General features: G+C 44.4%; 1 protein-coding gene across 6 annotated transcripts in view; it reads right to left on the bottom strand.

Moving 5' to 3' along the window:
* LOC139419156 (glutamate receptor 2-like) overlaps nt 1–20,973 on the bottom strand; it is a 66,384-nt gene extending 45,411 nt beyond the window's left edge. For 3 of the 6 annotated variants that reach the window (XR_011635386.1, XM_071169132.1, XM_071169133.1), the window contains exons 1-2: nt 15,885–16,012; nt 2,131–2,370 (exon numbers count right to left, since the gene is read on the bottom strand). Coding sequence is in view for 5 of the 6 variants with exons in the window: in XM_071169132.1 (XP_071025233.1) it covers nt 2,131–2,370; nt 15,885–15,972 (328 nt within the window). In the remaining variant the exon portion in view is untranslated. Of the gene's footprint in view, nt 1–2,130; nt 2,371–15,884; nt 16,026–20,645 lie in introns of those variants that run through there. The other 3 variants (XM_071169134.1, XM_071169135.1, XM_071169136.1) reach the window with 2 other exon arrangements.
* Nucleotides 20,974–22,873: the final 1,900 nt, after the last annotated feature.

The raw sequence follows: 22,873 nt of genomic DNA, 5'->3' as shown, positions 1-22,873 counted from the left end.
GAGTTAGGGGTTAGGGTCATGGTAGGATAGAAAGGTAACTGGGGTTAGGGTTATGGTAGGATAGAAAGGTAACTGGGGTTAGGGGCTAGAGTCATGGTAGGATAGAAAGGTAACTGGGGTTAGGGGCTAGAGTCATGGTAGGATAGAAAGGTAACTGGGGTTAGGGTTATGATAGGATAGAAAAATGTAACTGGGGTTAGGGGCTAGGGTCATGGTAGGATAGAAAGGTAACTGGGGTTAGGGTTATGGTAGGATATAAAGGTAACTGGGGATATGGTAGGATATAAAGGTAACTGGGGTCATGGTAGGATTGAAAGGTAACTGGGGTTATGGTAGGATAGAAAGGTAACTGGGGATATGGTAGGATAGAAAGGTAACTGGGGTTATGGTAATGATTGAAAGGTAACTGGGGTTATGGTAGGATAGAAAGGTAACTGGGGTTATGGTAATGATTGAAAGGTAACTGGGGTTATGGTAGGATGAAAGGTAACTGGGGTCATGGTAGGATTGAAAGGTAACTGTGGTTATGGTAGGATAGAAAGGTAACTGGGGTTAGGGGTTAGACAGAACTACACACACACGGTTGGCAGCCCAGAGGTTAGAGGTTATTGGTTCAAGTCCCTTGCCGCCTGAACTGGCTCTATACTACTACCCACTACCGTTGTGTCCTGAACTGGCTCTATACTACTATCCACTACCGTTGTGTCCTGAACTGGCTCTATACTACTACCCACTACCGTTGTGTCCTGAACTGGCTCCCTACTACTACCCACTACCGTTGTGTCCTGAACTGGCTCCCTACTACTACCCACTACCGTTGTGTCCTGAACTGGCTCTATACTACTACCCACTACCGTTGTGTCCAGAACTGGCTCCCTACTACTACCCACTACCGTTGTGTTGTGTCCTGAACTGGCTCTATACTACTACCCACTACCGTTGTGTCAGATAAAGGACTCTCAGATCTGAACTGGCTCCCTACTACTACCCACTACCGTTGTGTCAGATAAAGGACTCTCAGACCGTGAGAAACAAGATTCTCTTGTCTGATGAAACCAAGATTGAACTCTTTGGCCTGAATGCCAAGCGTCACGTCTGGAGAAAACCTCGCACCTTCCCTACAGTGGCAGCATCCTGCTGTGGGGATGTTTTTCAGTGGCAGCATCCTGCTGTGGGGATGTTTTTCAGGGGCAGGGACTGGGAGACTAGTTAGGATCGAGGGAAAGATGAACAGAGCCAAGTACAGAGAGATCCTTGATGAAAACCTGCTCCAGAGTGCTCAGGACCTCAGACTAGGGTGATGGTTCAACTTCCAACAGGACAACAACCCTAAGCACACAGCCAAGACAACGCAAGAGTGGCTTCGGGACAAGTCTCTGAATGTCCTTGAGTGGCCCAGCCAGAGCCCAGAACTCGATCTAACATCTCTGGAGAGACCTGAAAATAGCTGTACAGCGACACTCCCCATCCAACCTGACAGAGCTTGAGAGGATCTGCAGAGAAAAATGGAAGTAACTCCCCAAATACAGGTGTGCCAAGCTTATATAGCATCATACCCAAGGAGACTCGAGGCTGCAAAGTACAAAGGTTCTTCAACAAAGTACTGAGTAAACGGTCTGAATAGTAACAAAGTACTGAGTAAACGGTCTGAATAGTAACAAAGTACTGAGTAAACGGTCTGAATAGTAACAAAGTACTGAGTAAACGGTCTGAATAGTAACAAAGTACTGAGTAAACGGTCTGAATAGTAACAAAGTACTGAGTAAACGGTCTGAATAGTAACAAAGTACTGAGTAAACGGTCTGAATAGTAACAAAGTACTGAGTAAACGGTCTGAATAGTAACAAAGTACTGAGTAAACTGTCTGAATAGTAACAAAGTACTGAGTAAACGGTCTGAATAGTTACGTACATCTGATATTTGAGTTTGTATTTGTAATACATTTGGAAACGTTTCTAAAAACCTGTTTTTGCTTTGTCATTATGGGGTTTTGTGTATAGTTTGATGGGGGGAAAAAACAATTTAGTACATTTTATAATAAGCCTGTGACATAACAAAATGTGTACTGTCAAAGGGTCTGAATACTTTCTGAATGCCCTGTATGAATAGATGTATAGGTAGCAGACTCACCCCTGTCACTGTCATAGAGGTAGGCGAACTTGTCCCACTTGTAATACTCCACTAAGCTGACCAGAGGTCCCTTGATGTCGGGTCTCATCTGAAGGACAAACTGATTGAGTCCATCAGCAGGGAAGGACGGTGTGATGAAGGACACGTGGAGGGTCTCACAGAAAGATGTGATGGTGTTCACACTCTTCTTGTCATAGAAACCAAAGATGGCATAGACACCCCTAGAGAACTGGGAACAAACTGCAGAGAGAGAGAGGGGAGGGGGGAGGGGGAAGAGAGAGAGAGAGATGGGGAGGGGAGGGAGAGGGAGAGGGAGAGGGTTGGTTAGAACCATGCTAATCCCATCACTAGCTGCATGCTAACCCTACCACTAACACCATGCTAACACTATCACTAGCACCATGCTAAACCTATCACTAGCACCATGCTAACCCTACCACTAGCACCATGCTAACCCTATCACTAGCACCATGCTAAACCTATCACTAGCACCATGCTAACCGTGCTACATTTACATTGGTGTCATGAATAACAGTTTATTTTGAGTGTATGTGTGTACCTGTGCGTGTTTGTTAGAGGTTGTGATTGAGGGTGTGTGTGTGTGCCCGCGCCCCTACACCTGTGTGTGTGTGTGTTAGAGTGTGTGTGTGTGTGTGTGTGTGTGTGTGTGTGTGTGTGTGTGTGTGAGTATATTTAGCTGTCCTACTTCAGCGCCCTGATTCCTTTATTCTCTAAAGGAAAAACAGTCCCTGTGTTACCTTCCTGCTTTGTCATGAGACACACACCGCTTTTACGCCATTGAGCAGAGAGAGAGAGAGAGAGACGACATTACTGAGGGAATACACGTTACTGTGTGTGTGTGTGTGGGGGGGGGGGGGGGGGGGGGGGGTTGGCTCGCTGTGTCCCAGTTTTAACTAAGGTTCCTTGGCCGAGAGAGGCAGGCAGAGAGAGGCAGGCAGAGAGAGGCAGGCATTGGCTGAAAACAGGGCTCTGCTTTAGTTGGTGTGTGTGTATGTGAGAGGGGGGGGGGGGGGGGGCTCAGTCAGCCGTTCTAACCGCTGTTCCATCGGCCTTCTCCTTTTCTCCATTACAACACTGTAGTAGAGCATCAGTCAGACATGGCCTGGTCTCCATTACAACACTGTAGTAGAGCATCAGTCAGACATGGCCTGGTCTCCATTACAACACTGTAGTAGAGCATCAGTCAGACATGGCCTGGTCTCCATTACAACACTGTAGTAGAGCATCAGTCAGACATGGTGTGGTCTCCATTACAACACTGTAGTAGAGCATCAGTCAGACATGGCCTGGTCTCCATTACAACACTGTAGTAGAGCATCAGTCAGACATGGCCTGGTCTCCATTACAACACTGTAGAGCATCAGTCAGACATGGCCTGGTCTCCATTACAACACTGTAGTAGAGCATCAGTCAGACATGGCCTGGTCTCCATTACAACACTGTAGTAGAGCATCAGTCAGACATGGCCTGGTCTCCATTACAACACTGTAGTAGAGCATCAGACACCTGGTCTCCATTACAACACAGACATGGCCTGGTCTCCATTACAACACTGTAGTAGAGCATCAGTCAGACATGGCCTGGTCTCCATTACAACACTGTAGTAGAGCATCAGTCAGACATGGCCTGGTCTCCATTACAACACTGTAGTAGAGCATCAGTCAGACATGACCTGGTCTCCATTACAACACTGTAGTAGAGCATCAGTCAGACATGGCCTGGTCTCCATTACAACACTGTAGTAGAGCATCAGTCAGACATGGCCTGGTCTCCATTACAACGCTGTAGTAGAGCATCAGTCAGACATGGCCTGGTCTCCATTACAACACTGTAGTAGAGCATCAGTCAGACATGGCCTGGTCTCCATTACAACACTGTAGTAGAGCATCAGTCAGACATGGCCTGGTCTCCATTACAACACTGTAGTAGAGCAAAGTAGAGCACAGAGCCGAGTAGAGAAGAGTAGGACACAGAGGAGAGTAGATCACAGAGCAGAGTAGAGAAGAGTAGGGCACAGAGCAGAGTAGAGTACGGAGCAGAGTAGAGCAGAGTAGAGCACAGAGCAGAGTAGAGCACAGAGCAGAGTAGAGCACAGAGCAGAGTAGAGTAGAGCAGAGTAGAGCACAGAGCAGAGTAGAGAAGAGTAGAGCACAGAGCAGAGTAGAGCACAGAGCAGAATAGAGCACAGAGCAGAATAGAGCAGAGTAGAGTATGGAGCAGAGTAGAACAGAGTAGAGTAGAGCTGAGTAGAGCAGAGCAGAATAAAGCAGAGCAGAGTTGATTTGAGTAGAGCAGAATACAGAGTAGTGTAGAGTACAGCAGCGTAGAGTAGGGCAGAGTAGAGCACAGAGCAAACTAACACAGCGTAGAGTAGAGCAAAGCAGAGCAGAGTACAGCACAGAGTGAGTAGAGTAGAGTAGAGCAGACTACAATACAGCAGGGTAGAGTAGATCCCAGAGCAGAGTAGGGCGTAGAGTAAAACAGAGTAGAGCAGAGCTGAGCAGAGCAGAGTATAGTAGATTAGAGTAGAGCAGAGTAAGTAGAGCCGAGTAGAATTAGATTAGAGCAGAGCGTAGAGTAGAGAAGTTTAGAGTCGAGCAGAGTAAGTAGAGCTGAGTAGAGTAGATCACAGAGCAGAGCAGAGTAGAGTAGATCACAGAGTAGTGTAGAGTACAGTACAGTATATTGCAGAGTAGATCACAGAGCAGAGCAGAGTAGAGTAGATCACAGAGAAGAGTAGAGCACAGTACAGTACAGCACGGTAGAGTAGTGTAGAGTACAGTACAGTATATTGCAGAGTAGAGCACAGAGCAGAGTAGAATAGTGCGCAGAGTAGAGTGGATCACAGAGTAGAGCAGAGCAGAGCAGAATAGAGCAGAGTAGATCACAGAGCAGAGCAGATTACAGAGCAGAGCAGAGTAGATTACAGTAGAGCAGAGCAGAGCACAGAGCAGAGTAGATCACAGAGCAGAGCAGATTACAGAGCAGAGCAGAGTAGATTACAGTAGAGCAGAGTAGAGCACAGAGCAGAGTAGATCACAGAGCAGAGTAGAGTGGATCACAGAGTAGAGTAGAGTGGATCACAGAGCAGAGTAGAGCACAGAGCAGAGTAGATCACAGAGCAGAGTAGATCACAGAGCAGAGTAGAGTGGATCACAGAGCAGAGTAGATCACAGAGCAGAGTAGAGTAGATCACAGAGCAGAGTAGAGCACAGAGCAGAGTAGATCACAGAGCAGAGCAGAGTAGAGTGGATCACAGAGCAGAGTAGAGTGGATCACAGAGCAGAGTAGAGCACAGAGCAGAGTAGAGTAGATCACAGAGCAGAGTAGATCACAGAGCAGAGCAGAGTAGAGTGGATCACAGAGCAGAGTAGATCACAGAGCAGAGTAGAGTAGATCACAGAGCAGAGTAGAGCACAGAGCAGAGTAGATCACAGAGCAGAGCAGAGTAGAGTGGATCACAAAGCAGAGTAGAGTGGATCACAGAGCAGAGTAGAGTGGATCACAGAGCAGAGTAGAGCACAGAGCAAAGTAGAGTGGATCACAGAGCAGAGTAGATCACAGAGCAGAGCAGAGTAGAGTGGATCACAGAGCAGAGTAGATCACAGAGCAGAGCAGAGTAGAGTGGATCACAGAGCAGAGTAGATCACAGAGCAGAGTAGAGTAGATCACAGAGCAGAGTAGAGCACAGAGCAGAGTAGATCACAGAGCAGAGTAGAGTAGAGTGGATCACAGAGCAGAGTAGAGTGGATCACAGAGTAGAGTAGAGTGGATCACAGAGCAGATCACAGTCCAGACGTGACCACAGAGCATACTGATCACCAGAGTAGATCACAGAGCAGAGTAGAGTAGCCTTAAGAAGATTATTAAGTAGTACTTCCAAGCATTTTTAGCTTAAGTATTTTACACCACTGAACATCAGTGGAGGTGATGGTGATGGTGATGGTTAGGGTTAATGACCTTAGTGACCACTGTTTTACAGCCTGTGTTGTGGAGGTTAGGGTTAGGGTGATGGTTAGGGTTAATGACCTTAGTGACCACTGTTTTACAGCCTGTGTTGTGGAGGTTAGGGTTAGGATGATGGTTAGGGTTAATGACCTTAGTGACCACTGTTTTACAGCCTGTGTTCGTAATGGCTGCTCAGTGGAGGTTAGGGTTATGGTTATGGTTAGGGTTAATGACCTTAGTGACCACTGTTTTACAGCCTGTGTTTGTAATGGCTGCTCAGTGGAGGTTAGGGTTAGGGTTATGGTTAGGGTTAATGACCTTAGTGACCACTGTTTTACAGCCTGTGTTCGTAAAGGCATCTGTAAATTGGTACAGAATCAGCTTGATTGTCGAAGATGCTTGGACCTTCTTTTTTTCTATGTTTTTGTGGTATCGTTAACAAACATGTGACGGAAAAGAAAATTAGAATTAAAAACAGGTTCGGCACCTGGTTCGACCATGATCTGGCAGAGTTACTCGAACTCAACAATCCCATTTGGCATTAGGCTCGGCACACTGACTGGCTCTCGTTCAGACAAATGAGAAATAAGTGCACTCAGGCTATCCGGAAGGTCAAAGGTAGTTACTTTAAGGAGCAGTTCTCTCTCTGTGGGTCTAACACCAAGAAGTTCTGGAAAATGGTTAAAGATCTGGATAATAAATCCTCCTCCTCAAAGCTGCCCATGTCCCTTAATGTTGATGATGTGGTTGTTACTGACAAGGAGCACATGGCTGAGCTCTTTAATCATCACTCCATTAAGTCAGGATTCCTATTTGACTCAGCCATGCCTCCTTGCCCGTCCAACATTTCCTCATCTCCCACCCCTTCTGATGTGACTATCCCCGATCCTCCTCCCTCCCGCTACAAAGTTTCTCCCTGCAGGCGGTCACTGATTCCGAGGTGCTCGAGGAGCTCCTTAAACTTGACCCCCAAAAAACATCTGGGTCAGATGGTTTAGACCCTTTCTTCTTTAAGGTTGCTGCCCCTATAATCACCACGCATATCTCCAACCTTTTTAACCTGTCTCTCCTTTCTTCTTTAAGGTTGCTGCCCCTATCATCACCAAGCCTTTCTCTGACCTTTTTAACCTGTCTCTCCTCTCTGGGGAGGTTCCCATTGCTTGGAAGGCAGCCACGGTGCATCCTTTATTTAAAGGGGGAGATCAAGCTGATCCTAACTGATACACCCCTATTTCTATTTTGCCCTGTTTATCAAAAGTGTTGGAAAAACTTCAATAATCAACTGACTGGCTTTCTTGATGTCTCTAGTATTCTCTCTAGTATGCAATCTGGTTTCTGCTCAGGTTATGGATGTGTCACTGCAACCTTAAAAGTCTTCAATGATGTCACCATTGCCCTTGAATCTAAGCAATTGTGTGCTGCCATTTTTATTGACTTTGCCAAAGCTATTGATACGGTAGACCATTCCATTCAAAGGAGTATTGGTGTCTCTGAGGGGTATTTGGCCTGGTTTGGTAACTACCTCTCTCAAAGAGTGCAGTGTATAAAGTCAGAACATCTGCTGTCTCAGCCACTGCCTGTCACCAAGGGAGTTCCCCAAGGCTAGATCCTAGGCCCCACGCTCTTCTCAATTTACATCAACAACATAGCTCAGGAAGTAGGAAGCTCTCTCAACCATTTATATGCAGATGATACAGTCTTATACTCAGCTGGCCCCTCCCTGGATTTTGTGTTAATCGCTCTACACAAAGCTTTCTTAGTGTCCAACAAGCTTTCTCTGCCCTTAACCTTGTTCTGAACACCTCCAAAACAACGGTCATGTGGTTTGGTAAGAAGAATGCCCCTCTCCCCACAGGTGTGATTACTACATCTGAGAGTTTAGAGATTGAGGTAGTCACCTCATACAAGCACTTGGAAGTATGGCTAGACGGTACACTGTCCTTCTCTCAGCACATATCAAAGCTGCAGGCTAAAGTTAAATCTAGACTTGGTTTCCTCCATCGTAATCGCTCCTCTTTAACCCCTGCTACCAAACTAACCCTGATTCAGATGACCATCCTAGCTAGATTACGGAGACATAATTTATAGATTGGCAGGTAAGGGTGCTCTCGAGCGGCTAGATGTTCTTTACCATTCGGCAATCGGATTTGCCACCAATGCTTCCTATAGAACACATCACTGCACTCTATACTTCTCTGTAAACGTGTCATCTCTGTATACCCGTCGCAAGACCCACTGGTTGATACTTATTTATTAAACCCTCTGAGGCCTCACTCCCCCTATCTGAGATATCTATTGCAGCCCTCATCCTCCACACAACACCCGTTCTGCCAGTCACATTCTGTTAAAGGTCCCCAAAGCACACACATCCCTGGGTCGCTCCTCTTTTCAGTTTCTTGCAGCTAGCAACTGGAACGAGCTGCAACAAACACTCAAATTGGACAGTTTTATCTCAATCTCTTCCCTCAAAGACTAAATCATGGACTCTTACTGACGGTTGTGGCTGCTTTGCGTGATGTATTGTTGTCTCTACCTTCTTGTGCTGTTGTCTGTGCCCAATAATGTTTCTACCATGTTTTGTGCTGCTACCATGTTGTGTTACTGCCATGCGGTGTTGTTATGTTGTGTTGCTGCCATGCTGTGTTGTCATGTTGTGTTACTGCCATGCGGTGTTGTTATGTTGTGTTGCTGCCATGCTGTGTTGTCATGTTGTGTTGCTACCATGCGATGTTGTTATGTTGTGTTGCTACCATGCTGTGTTGTCATGTTGTGTTGCTGCCATGCGATGTTGTTATGTTGTGTTGCTACCATGCTGTGTTGTCATGTGTAGCTGCCATGCTGTGTTGTAAAGTATTGCTACCATGCTGTGTTGTCATGTTGTGTTGCTGCCATGTTGTTGTCATGTTGTGTTGCTGCCATATTGTTGTCATGTTGTGTTGCTGCCATGTTGTTGTCATGTTGTGTTGCTACCATGCTGTGTTGTCATGTGTTGCTACCATGCTGTGTTGTCATGTGTTGCTACCATGCTGTGTTGTCATGTTGTGTTGCTGCCATGCTGTGTTGTCATGTGTTGCTGCCATGCTGTGTTGTCATGTGTTGCTGCCATGCTGTGTTGTCATGTTGTGTTGCTACCATGATGTGCTACCATGTGTTGCTGCCATGTTATGTTGTTGTCTTAGGTCTCTCTTCATGTTGTGTTGCTACCATGATGTGCTGCCATGTGTTGCTGCCATGTTATGTTGTTGTCTTAGGTCTCTCTTCATGTTGTGTTGCTACCATGCTGTGTTGTCATGTGTTGCTACCATGCTGTGTTGTCATGTGTTGCTACCATGCTGTGTTGTCATGTGTTGCTACCATGCTGTGTTGTCATGTGTTGCTACCATGCTGTGTTGTCATGTGTTGCTGCCATGCTGTGTTGTCATGTGTTGCTGCCATGCTGTGTTGACATGTGCTGCTGCAATGCTGTGTTGTCATGTGTTGCTGCCATGCTGTGTTGTCATGTGTAGCTGCCATGCTGTGTTGTAAAGTATTGCTACCATGCTGTGTTGTCATGTTGTGTTGCTGCCATGTTGTTGTCATGTTGTGTTGCTGCCATGTTGTTGTCATGTTGTGTTGATGCCATGTTGTTGTCATGTTGTGTTGCTACCATGCTGTGTTGTCATGTGTTGCTACCATGCTGTGTTGTCATGTGTTGCTACCATGCTGTGTTGTCATGTTGTGTTGCTGCCATGCTGTGTTGTCATGTGTTGCTGCCATGCTGTGTTGTCATGTGTTGCTACCATGCTGTGTTGTCATGTTGTGTTGCTGCCATGCTGTGTTGTCATGTGTTGCTGCCATGCTGTGTTGTCATGTGTTGCTGCCATGCTGTGTTGTCATGTTGTGTTGCTACCATGATGTGCTACCATGTGTTGCTGCCATGTTATGTTGTTGTCTTAGGTCTCTCTTCATGTTGTGTTGCTACCATGATGTGCTGCCATGTGTTGCTGCCATGTTATGTTGTTGTCTTAGGTCTCTCTTCATGTTGTGTTGCTACCATGCTGTGTTGTCATGTGTTGCTACCATGCTGTGTTGTCATGTGTTGCTGCCATGCTGTGTTGTCATGTGTTGCTGCCATGCTGTGTTGTCATGTGTTGCTGCCATGCTGTGTTGACATGTGCTGCTGCAATGCTGTGTTGTCATGTGTTACTGCCATGCTGTGTTGTCATGTGTTACTGCCATGCTATGTTGTTGTCTTAGGTCTCTCTTCATGTAGTCTTGTCTTTGTTGTGATGTGTGTTTTATCCTATATTTTTTATTATTTTTTATTTTTAATCCCAGCCCCCATCCCGCAGTCTTTTTCCTTCTAGTAGGCCGTCATTGTAAATAAGAATTTGTTCTTAACTGACTTGTCTAGTTAAATAAAGGTTAAATAAAATAAAGGTTATAGCCATAGCCAGCTAGCTAACAATCTCTGTTGGATATCTGTAGCCAGCTAGCTAACATAGCATCACTCTCTGTTGGATAGCCATAGCCAGCTAGCTAACATAGCATCACTCTCTGATGGATAGCCATAGCCAGCTAGCTAACATAGCATCACTCTCTGTTGGATAGCCATAGTCAGCTAGCTAACATAGCATCACTCTCTGTTGGATAGCCATAGCCAGCTAGCTAACATAGCATCACTCTCTGATGGATAGCCATAGTCAGCTAGCTAACATAGCATCCCTCTCTGTTGGATAGCCATAGTCAGCTAGATAATATAGCAACACTCTCTGTTTGAACCGGGTGTTTGAGTAGGCTAAACTAGCTAGCTGCATTCGCTAGCTAAGTAACTAAGTAAATTACATGAAACATAAACATAAAATATATATATATATATATATATATACAGTATATACAGTACCAGTCAAAAGTTTGGACACACCTACTCATTTGAGGGGTTTTCTTTATTTTTTACTATTTTCTACATTGTAGAATAATAGTGAAGACATCAAAACTATTAAATAACACATATGGAATCATCTGGTAACCAAAAAAGTGTTAAAAAAAATCGACATATATTTTATATTTGAGATTCTTAAAAGTAGCCACCCTTTGCCTTGATGACAGCTTTGTACACTCTTCGCATTCTCTCAACAGTTTCACCTGGAATGCTTTTCCAGCAGTCTTGAAGGAGTTTCCATATATGCTGATTACTTGTTGCTCTCAGGGTTCCAGGTAAAACCCAAATGCAGACTGTGTTGAAGTAACAAAGTTTATTACAGCAACAGGGGCAGGCAAACAACATGTCAAGGCAGGCAGGGATCGATAATCCAGAGTAGAGGCAAAGGTACAGTGTCAGGGGAATGCAGAGTGGTCAGGCAGGTGGTCAGGACAGACAAGTGTCAAAACCAGGAGGGCGAGAAAAAGAGAGACTTGGAAAAAACAGAAGCTGAGACAAAACGCTGGTTGACTTGAAAAACAAGAAGAACTGGCAACAGACAAACAGAGAACACAGATATAAGTACCCAGGGGATAATGGGGAAGATGGGTGACACCTGGAGAGGGGTGGAGACAAGCACAAGTGTAACCGATGTGAAAGGGCTAGCTAGTTAGCGGTGGTGCGCGCTAATAGCGTTTCAATCGGTGATGTCACTCGCTCTGAGACCTGAAGTAGTTGTTCCCCTTACTCTGCAAGGGCCGCGGCTTTTGTGGCGCGATGGGTAACGATGCTTCGAGGGTGACTGTTGTCTGTGTGCAGAGGGTCCCTGGTTTGAGCCCAGGTAGGGGCGAGGAGAGGGAAGGAAGCTATACTGTAACATTGATGCTGTTGACCCGGATCACTGGTTGCTGCGGAAAAGGAGGAGGTCAAAAGGGGGGTGAGTGTAACCGATGTGAAATGGTTAGCGGCGGTGGTGCGCGCTAATAGCGTTTCAATCGGTGATGTCAATCGCTCTGAGATCTGAAGTAGTTGTTCCCCTTGCTCTGCAAGAGCCGCGACTTTTGTGGCACGATGGGTAACGATGCTTCGTGGGTGTCAGTTGTCTATGTGTGCAGAGGGTCCCTGGTTCGAGCCCGGGGCGAGGGGACGGAAGTTATACTGTTACACAAGGACAGGTGAAACAGATCAGGGCGTGACAGTTGCCTGCTTTTCCTTCACTCTGCGGTCCAACTCATCCCAAACCATCTCAATTGGGTTGACGTCGGGTGATTGTGGAGGCCAGGTCTTCTGATGCAGCCCTCCATCACTCTCCTTCTTGGTCAAATAGCCCTTACACAGCCTGGAGGTGTGTTGGATCATTGTCCTGTTGAAAAACGCCAGATGGGATGGCGTATCGCTGCAGAATGCTGTGGAAGCCATGCTGGTTAAGCCTTGAATTCTAAATAAATCACTGATGGTGTCACCAGCAAAGCACCTCTACACCATCACACCATCACACCCCCACACCATCACACCATCACACCCCCACACCATCACACCATCACACCATCACACCCCCACACCATCACACCATCACACCCCCACACCATCACACCCCCACACCATCACACCATCACACCATCACACCCCATCACACCCCCACACCATCACACCATCACACCATCACATCCCCACACCATCACACCCCCACACCATCACACCATCACACCACCACACCATCACACCATCACACCCCCACACCCCCACACCATCACACCATCACACCCCCACACCATCACACCATCACATCCCCACACCATCACACCCCCACACCATCACACCCCCACACCATCACACCATCACACCATCACACCTCCACACCATCACACCATCACACCATCACACCCCCACACCATCACACCATCACACCCCCACACCATCAAACCATCACACCATCACACCCCCACACCATCACACCATCACACCCCCACACCATCACACCCCCACACCATCACACCATCACACCCCCACACCATCACACCATCACACCATCACACCCCCACACCATCACACCATCACACCCCCACACCATCACACCATCACACCATCACATCCCCACACCATCAAACCATCACACCATCACACCCCCACACCATCACACCATCACACCCCCACACCATCACACCCCCACACCATCACACCATCACACCCCCACACCATCACACCATCACACCCCCACACCATCACACCATCACACCCCCACACCATCAAACCATCACACCATCACACCTCCACACCATCACACCATCACACCATCACACCCTAACACCATCACACCCCCACACCCCCACACCCCCACACCATCACACCCCCACACCCCCACACCATCACACCCTTTTTTTGTTACTGGCCCAACGCTCTAACAACTAGGCTACCTGCCACCCCAGGTCAATTGGAGGTGTACCTGTGGATGTATTTCAAGGCCTACCTTAAAACTCAGTGCCTCTTTGCTTGACATCATGGGAAAATCAAAAGAAATCAGCCAAGACCTCAGAAAAAAAATTGTAGACCTCTACAAGTCTGGTTCATCCTTTGGAGCATTTTCCAAATGCCTGAAGGTACCACGTTCATCTGTACAAACAATAGTACGCAAGTATAAACACAATTAGACCACGCAGACGTCATACCACTCAGGAAGGAGACGTGTTCTGTCTCCTAGAGATGAACGTACTTTGGTGCGAAAAGTGCAAATCAATCGCAGAACAACAGGAAAGGACTTTGTGAAGATGCTGGAGGAAAAAGGTACAAAAGTATCTATATCCACAGTAAAACAAGTCCTATATCGATATAACCTGAAAGTCCGCTCAGCAAGGAAGAAGCCACTGCTCCAAAACCGCCAATAAAAATCCAGACTACGGTTTGCAACTGCACATGGGGACAAAGATCGTACTTTTTGGAGAAATGTCCTCTGGTCTGATAAAATACAAATTTAACTGTTTGGCCTTAATGACCATCGTTATGTTTGGAGGAAAAGGGGGGGCTTGCAAGCCGAAGAACACCATCCCAAACGTGGAGCATCATGTTGTGGGGGTGCTTTGCTGCAGGAGTGACTGGTGCACTTCACAAAATAGATGGACATGAGGAAAGGAAAATTATGTGGATATATTGAAGCAACATCTCAAGACATCAGTCAGGAAGTTAAAGCTAGGTCGCAAATGGGTCTTCCAAATGGACAATGACCCCAAGCATACTTCCGAAGCAAAATGGCTTAAGGACAACAAAGTCAAGGTATTGGGGTGGCCATCAGAAAGCCCTGATCTCAACCCTACGGAAAATTTGTGGGCAGAACTGAAAAAGCGTGTGCGGGCAAGGAGGCCTACAAACCTGACTCAGTTACACCAGCTCTGTCAGGAGGAATGGGACGAAATTCCCACTTATTGTGGGAAGCTTGTGGAAGGATACCCGAAACGTTTGACCCTAATTGAGTGTATGTAAACTTCTGACCCACTGGGAATGTGATGAAAGAAATAAAAGCTCAAATAAATCATTCTCTCTACTATTATTCTGACATTTCACATTCTTAAAATAAAGTGGTGATCCTAACTGACATAAGACAGGGGATTTAGATTAAATATCAGGAATTATGAAAAACTGAGTTTAAATGTATTTGGCAAAGGTGTATGTGTCACACCCTGACCTAACCAAAATAATAAAGAAAACAAAGATAACTAAGGCCAGGGCGTGACAGTGTGTAAACTTCCGACTTCAACTGTATATACTACAAAATATATCTAGCTCTCCTCTGTCTCTGTCTCTCCTCTGTCTCTGTCTCTCCTCTGTCTCTGTCTCTCCTCTGTCTCTGTCTCTCCTCTGTCTCTGTCTCTCCTCTGTCTCTGTCTCTCCTCTGTCTCTGTCTCTCCTCTGTCTCTGTCTCTCCTCTGTCTCTGTCTCTCCTCTGTCTCTGTCTCTCCTCTGTCTCTCCTCTGTCTCTGTCTCTCCTCTGTCTCTCCTCTGTCTCTGTCTCTCCTCTGTCTCTGTCTCTCTCGCTTAATTTAGGAAGAAATTAATGTGTAAAAAACGGTTCAACTATTGTCTTTCTCTCTCTTTGCCTGAGAGATGCTTTCAGTACTAGATTCATACTCTGATCCTTTGATTGGGTGGACAACATGTCAGTTCATGCTGCAAGAGCTCTGATAGGTTGGAGGACGTCCTCTGGAAGTTGTCATAATTACTGTGTAAGTCTATGGAAGTGAGTGAAAACCATGAGCCTCTTAGGTTTTGTATTGAAGTCAATGTACCCAGAGGAGGACAGACACTAGCTGTCCTCCAGCTACACCATGGTGCTACCCTACAGAGTACTGGTGAGGCTACTGTAGACCTTCATTGCAAAACAACAGTGTGTTCTAATCAATTATTTGGTGATGTGAATATATTCAGTATAGTTTTATCTTAAAAAAATATAACATTTTTAATGATTCACTATTTTTATTTTTATGAAATTCACTGAGTAGGATGGTCCTCCCCTTCCTCCTCTGAGGAGCCTCCACTGATGGACATCCATCCACCAACTCAGTCCACAAAACCCCAGCCTACTTGATGGTAATAGCGCTCACTTTTCCCCCTAGTGACAGGTTTTGAAAGCAATGCCCCATGTCCTCGGGACATGGCTAGACGTCCAATTTCTTGGTCAATCTTGAATGACCTGGCTGGTTCTCTGTAAGGTGAGAGCAGCGTGTGAAGTAAGAGAACTTAGAGGAGAGGCTGGACCTGCTCTCTCTTCTGACCAACCGTCCTACAAACAGGCAGTGGACTGCCCCAAGCATCATGCAGGGTACCCTCATCTCTCCACCCCTTCACTCCCCTGCCCGTGTGTGTCTGTGTGTGTCTGTGTGTGTGTGTTACTCACAGCAGTTGGTGACAGCGAAGCTGTTGGCAACCTCCAGGTTGTCTATGTGAGGAGTGAGGCGGAAGTCCTGGGTTCCATACTGGACCATTCCAATCCGGAACGCACTATACTCCTGATCAGCACCGCGTGGGAACAGCCCTCCTACACACACACACACACACACACACACACACACACACACACACACACACACACACACACACACACACACACACACACACACACACACACACACACACACACACACACACACACACAGAACCCCCCCCCCCCCCCCACACAAGGAGAATGTTTGGCTGGTTATCTAGGTAGTCTGGCAGTACTCTGGGAGAATGTTTAGCTGGTTATCTAGCTAGTCTGGCAGTACTCTGGGAGAATGTTTAGCTGGTTATCTAGCTAGTCTGGCAGTACTCTGGGAGAATGTTTAGCTGGTTATCTAGCTAGTCTGGCAGTACTCTGGGAGAATGTTTAGCTGGTTATCTAGCTAGTCTGGCAGTACTCTGGGAGAATGTTTAGCTGGATATCTAGCCGGTCTGGCAGTACTCTGTATGTTGTTTCCCTGTCTTCTGTGGTTCAACTTTCTGACGTTGTCTACCCAGAAGGGCTTGGTTACGAAATAGTCTGATTCTGTCTGTATTAAACAGAGATCTTCTTTAGAAACACTGATTCTGTCTGTATTAAACAGAGAGAATGTTTAGAAACACTATGATTATGTCTGTATTAAACAGAGATCTTCTTTAGAAACACTGACTCTGTCTGTATTAAACAGAGAGAATGTTTAGAAACACTCTGATTCTGTCTGTATTAAACAGAAAGAATGTTTAGAAACACTCTGATTCTGTCTGTATTAAACAGAGAGAATGTTTAGAAACACTCTGATTCTGTCTGTATTAAACAGAGAGAATGTTTAGAAACACTGATTCTGTCTGTATTCAACAGAGAGAATGTTTAGAAACACTCTGTGTCTGTATTAAACAGAGAGAATGTTTAGAAACACTCTGATTCTGTCTGTATTAAACAGAGAGAATGTTTAGAAACACTCTGTCTGTATTAAACAGAGATCTTCTTTAGAAACACTGATTCTGTCTGTATTAAACAGAGACCTTCTTTAGAAACACTCTGTGTCTGTATTAAACAGAGAGAATGTTCAGCTGCATCAACATCTACATATTTCCATGACCATCCATATTGAACTGAAACATCCATATTGAACTGAAACAGCCATCCATATTGAACTGAAACAGCCATCCATATTGAACTGAAACAGCCATCCATATTGAACTGAAACAGCCATCCATATTGAACTGAAACAGCCTTCCATATCTATCTCAAACAGCCATATTGAACTGAAACAGCCTTCCATATCTATCTCAAACAGCCATATTGAACTGAAACAGCCTTCCATATCTATCTCAAACAGCCATATTGAACTGAAACAGCCATCCATATTGAACTGAAACAGCCTTCCATATCTATCTCAAACAGACATATTGAACTGAAACAGCCGTCCATATTGAACTGAAACAGCCATCCATATTGAACTGAAACTGCCATATTGATCTGAAACTGCCATGCATAATGAACTGAAACTGCCATGCATAATGAACTGAAACTTCCATGCATAATGAACTGAAACTGCCATATTGATCTGAAACTGCCATGCATAATGAACTGAAACTGCCATGCATAATGAACTGAAACTTCCATGCATAATGAACTGAAACTGCCATATTGATCTGAAACTGCCATGCATAATGAACTGAAACTGCCATGCATAATGAACTGAAACTTCCATGCATAATGAACTGAAACTGCCATATTGATCTGAAACTGCCATGCATAATGAACTGAAACTGCCATGCATAATGAACTGAAACTTCCATGCATAATGAACTGAAACTGCCATATTGATCTGAAACTGCCATGCATAATGAACTGAAACTTCCATGCATAATGAACTGAAACTGCCATGCATAATGAACTGAAACTTCCATGCATAATGAACTGAAACTGCCATATTGATCTGAAACTGCCATGCATAATGAACTGAAACTGCCATGCATAATGAACTGAAACTTCCATGCATAATGAACTGAAACTGCCATGCATAATGAACTGAAACTTCCATGCATAATGAACTGAAACTGCCATATTGATCTGAAACTGCCATGCATAATGAACTGAAACTGCCATGCATAATGAACTGAAACTTCCATGCATAATGAACTGAAACTGCCATATTGATCTGAAACTGCCATGCATAATGAACTGAAACTGCCATGCATAATGAACTGAAACTTCCATGCATAATGAACTGAAACTGCCATATTGATCTGAAACTGCCATGCATAATGAACTGAAACTTCCATGCATAATGAACTGAAACTGCCATGCATAATGAACTGAAACTTCCATGCATAATGAACTGAAACTGCCATATTGATCTGAAACTGCCATGCATAATGAACTGAAACTGCCATGCATAATGAACTGAAACTTCCATGCATAATGAACTGAAACTGCCATGCATAATGAACTGAAACTTCCATGCATAATGAACTGAAACTGCCATATTGATCTGAAACTGCCATGCATAATGAACTGAAACTTCCATGCATAATGAACTGAAACTGCCATGCATAATGAACTGAAACTTCCATGCATAATGAACTGAAACTGCCATATTGATCTGAAACTGCCATGCATAATGAACTGAAACTTCCATGCATAATGAACTGAAACTTCCATGCATAATGAACTGAAACTGCCATATTGATCTCAAACAGCCATATTGAACTGAAACAGCCTTCCATATCTATCTCAAACAGCCATATTGAACTGAAACAGCCATCCATATTGAACTGAAACAGCCTTTCATATCTATCTCAAACAGACATATTGAACTGAAACAGCCGTCCATATTGAACTGAAACAGCCATTCATATTGAACTGAAACTGCCATATTGATCTGAAACTGCCATGCATAATGAACTGAAACTGCCATGCATAATGAACTGAAACTTCCATGCATAATGAACTGAAACTGCCATATTGATCTGAAACTTCCATGCATAATGAACTGAAACTGCCATGCATAATGAACTGAAACTTCCATGCATAATGAACTGAAACTGCCATATTGATCTGAAACTGCCATGCATAATGAACTGAAACTTCCATGCATAATGAACTGAAACTTCCATGCATAATGAACTGAAACTGCCATATTGATCTCAAACAGCCATATTGAACTGAAACAGCCTTCCATATCTATCTCAAACAGCCATATTGAACTGAAACAGCCATCCATATTGAACTGAAACAGCCTTCCATATCTATCTCAAACAGACATATTGAACTGAAACAGCCGTCCATATTGAACTGAAACAGCCATCCATATTGAACTGAAACTGCCATATTGATCTGAAACTGCCATGCATAATGAACTGAAACTTCCATGCATAATGAACTGAAACTTCCATGCATAATGAACTGAAACTGCCATATTGATCTGAAACTTCCATGCATAATGAACTGAAACTGCCATGCATAATGAACTGAAACTTCCATGCATAATGAACTGAAACTGCCATATTGATCTGAAACTGCCATGCATAATGAACTGAAACTTCCATGCATAATGAACTGAAACTTCCATGCATAATGAACTGAAACTGCCATATTGATCTGAAACTGCCATGCATAATGAACTGAAACTGCCATGCATAATGAACTGAAACTTCCATGCATAATGAACTGAAACTGCCATGCATAATGAACTGAAACTTCCATGCATAATGAACTGAAACTGCCATATTGATCTGAAACTGCCATGCATAATGAACTGAAACTTCCATGCATAATGAACTGAAACTTCCATGCATAATGAACTGAAACTGCCATATTGATCTGAAACTTCCATGCATAATGAACTGAAACTGCCATGCATAATGAACTGAAACTTCCATGCATAATGAACTGAAACTGCCATGCATAATGAACTGAAACTTCCATGCACAATGAACTGAAACTGCCATGCACAATGAACTGAAACTTCCATGCATAATGAACTGAAACTGCCATGCATAATGAACTGAAACTGCCATCCACATTTAACTGAACAGACACATTTAATTGAAATAGATATATTGAACTAAAACCGACATATTGAACTGAAACAGACCTATTTAACTATCAGTCTATGAGAAGTCACTGTGAGGTTGTCTGGAACAGGCCTTGAATCACTGACTGCTGTTACTGTATAATAATAATCATAATAATACCAATAATAATCCTAATCAAGGCCTGGTATGATACCCAGTTCTGTCTTCCATGATAATGCAGCAGGAAGCAGACCTCATCATTAATAATAGCATCTTTAAATCTGTTTTAAAGACCAGGCCTTGAACCCCTTCAGCCTTCTCAATAGCTTATACCCATCACTCACTCTCTCCTTAATTCCCCTTCTCTCTCTCCTTCCTCATTATCTCCCTCTTGCTCTCCTCTCTTTCCCTCTCCGTCTCCCCCTTGTCTCTCCCTCCTCTCCCTCTCTTCCTCCTCCCCCGTTTCTCCCTCCCGCCATCTCAGATGCAGTGTAATGCAGATGAAACCACCGCTCCAGTGTTAGGCAGGCTAATAACCACACTACGTGTCAGTACACGGAGACAACATAGACCACTGTCTAATGCAATATATATATATATACTTATATGTTATATGAATAATTTATTTTCAATATGTAATATATATGAATGTACCTACCGATCTGTACACTTGGAGAACCGCAGAGCGCCTCGCGTCTCAAGCAGATGACAGTTAGGAGAAACACGAGCAGCAGATTCCTCATCGTTGTTAGTTCAGACATTTCATACCGAGAGGCGTCGACATACATCCACTGAATAACGGCCCAGTACACCGAATAACGGTCAGTTCCTCCAGACAGGCACACAGACTGCTAATCAGACGGTCAGCATGGCGACCTGGTTACCGGACAGCAGAGGGAACCCACAGCAGGGGGTTGCGTGTCTAATGCACTGGTCTCAGGTCCTGTAGCGGTTCGGTCGTGGGAAGATCGCTCCAGCTCTGCGGATCTCTGGCTCTCTCTCTGTGTCTCTCTCTCTCTCTCTTTATGAGGCGCGCGAACACTGCTGGAGCCTTTTCATCGTCGATAGCGCGCGTACAGTTTCGGAATACCGATGAGAACGGAAAGAGCCGAGAGCAGCCGAGTCAGGTTGTTGGGGAAACAGTCCACATCACTGATGGGCATTCCGGCTCTTTTCAGTGAGCCGGATCGTTCTGCTCAGCTCTCTTTTGGCTCCCAAACGGCTCTTTAAAAAATACATGTTTTGTATTTTCTCAAGTCAAACACTTTGCGATAGTTTGACAATGATTGGTGTTAAAACAATTCTAATTAAATTATTAAATGAAATCATACTCTACCTTAACCACAATATATTTAAAAATGCATTGGTTTGTAATGAAAAAGAATGCTATTAAACATTTACATTTAAACTTTTTAATGTATATAAACAAAGTGCATATAAATCTAACAATTCAAAACGAATACAATCAGCATAATAGAATATTGCAATAACAATGTGCAAAACTGCAGCATCCCACTTAAAACATTAAACTGGTCCCTCTTTTCTCTCTTCTTTGTTGCCATGTTAAAAGCAGCAGCGGTTTCTTCTCTCAGTAAATATTTATCCCGTTTTCGAGAAGACCCTCTCAGAGGGAACGGATGTGGCCGCTATGCAGAGTCTCCCTGTCATGACTTTAGTAAGCCGTGGGTAGACAGAGGCCTTGTTCTTCCACCAGCTCAGAGGATCTTCAGAGGGGCTCCTCCAAATAGGATCGGACCTCCATTATGTGATCTGCTGAGGGATTCCTCCGTGCTGCATCCCCAGTTGCTCTTGTCAAACAGCATCCAAACAGCAGACGTTTGTGGCACTACTGCTGGTGCTTCTGCTCCATCTGCTCCTCTTCTTCCTGTTACCCCGGTGCCTGAGCCAGCTGACTGCTGGGGCTGTCCCTCCCTCTTCTTCCTGTTGCTCTGGTGCCTGAGCCAGCTGACTGCTGGGGCCGTCCCTCCCTGCTGCTGAGGTTATTCTGTGAAGAGCCTCATCAATCGCTCTGGCATCACTGAAAGCTAACTTCTTAAACCTGTTTAAACAACCTCTTACTTCTACCCCCTCCTTTTTCGAAAATTCTGTTAAAAATCACGCAACTTTTCAGCGTCCTGCTACTCATGCCAGGAATATAGTATATGCATATGATTAATATGTGTGGATAGAAAACACTCTGAAGTTTCTAAAACTGGTTAAATCACGGCTGTGACTATAACAGATCGTGTGTTTCATTGAAAAACGCAAGAAAAACTGCTCTCTGAAAGCTAAAAATAATTTCCATAAGTCACTTCCATGAGTTGTTAAAAGAGGACAGAATTTAATATCGACCTGCATGCAATTCATACAAATTCCACACGATGCCATTGTCGTCATTTTCAATTGAATTAATTGTTGGAAAATCCATCTATCTGGCATCCGTTTCTTCCAGTCTTCACCCGGATGTTGTTAATGTGGACATGGGCAGCCATTGATTTGCAAACGAGGAGCTATTGAATATACATCGCCCTGTAATCATTTTGATAGATTATAAACGTTTACTAATACCTAAAGTTGGATTACAAAAGGATTTCGAAGTGTTTTGTGAAAGTTTATCGTCAACTTTTTTAATTTTAAAAAATTACGCAGCGTTTAAAAACGATGTTTTTTTCTGAATGACACAGCTTCCATACAAAGCTATTTTGGGTATATATGGACCGATTTAAACGAAAAAAAGACCCAATAGTGATGTTTATTGGGCATATAGGAGTGCCAAGAAAGAAGCTCGTCAAAGGTAATGAATGTTTTATATTTTATTTCTGCGTTTTGTGCTGCGTCGGATAAGCAGAGTCTTTGTTTACGTCGCATTCATGCATTTTCAGGTGG

This window comes from Oncorhynchus clarkii, chromosome 10, assembly GCF_045791955.1.
Source record: "Oncorhynchus clarkii lewisi isolate Uvic-CL-2024 chromosome 10, UVic_Ocla_1.0, whole genome shotgun sequence".
NCBI lineage: Eukaryota > Metazoa > Chordata > Actinopteri > Salmoniformes > Salmonidae > Oncorhynchus > Oncorhynchus clarkii.
Note: the sequence above shows the minus strand (reverse complement) of the source record. Positions and strands in the feature narration are given on the sequence as shown.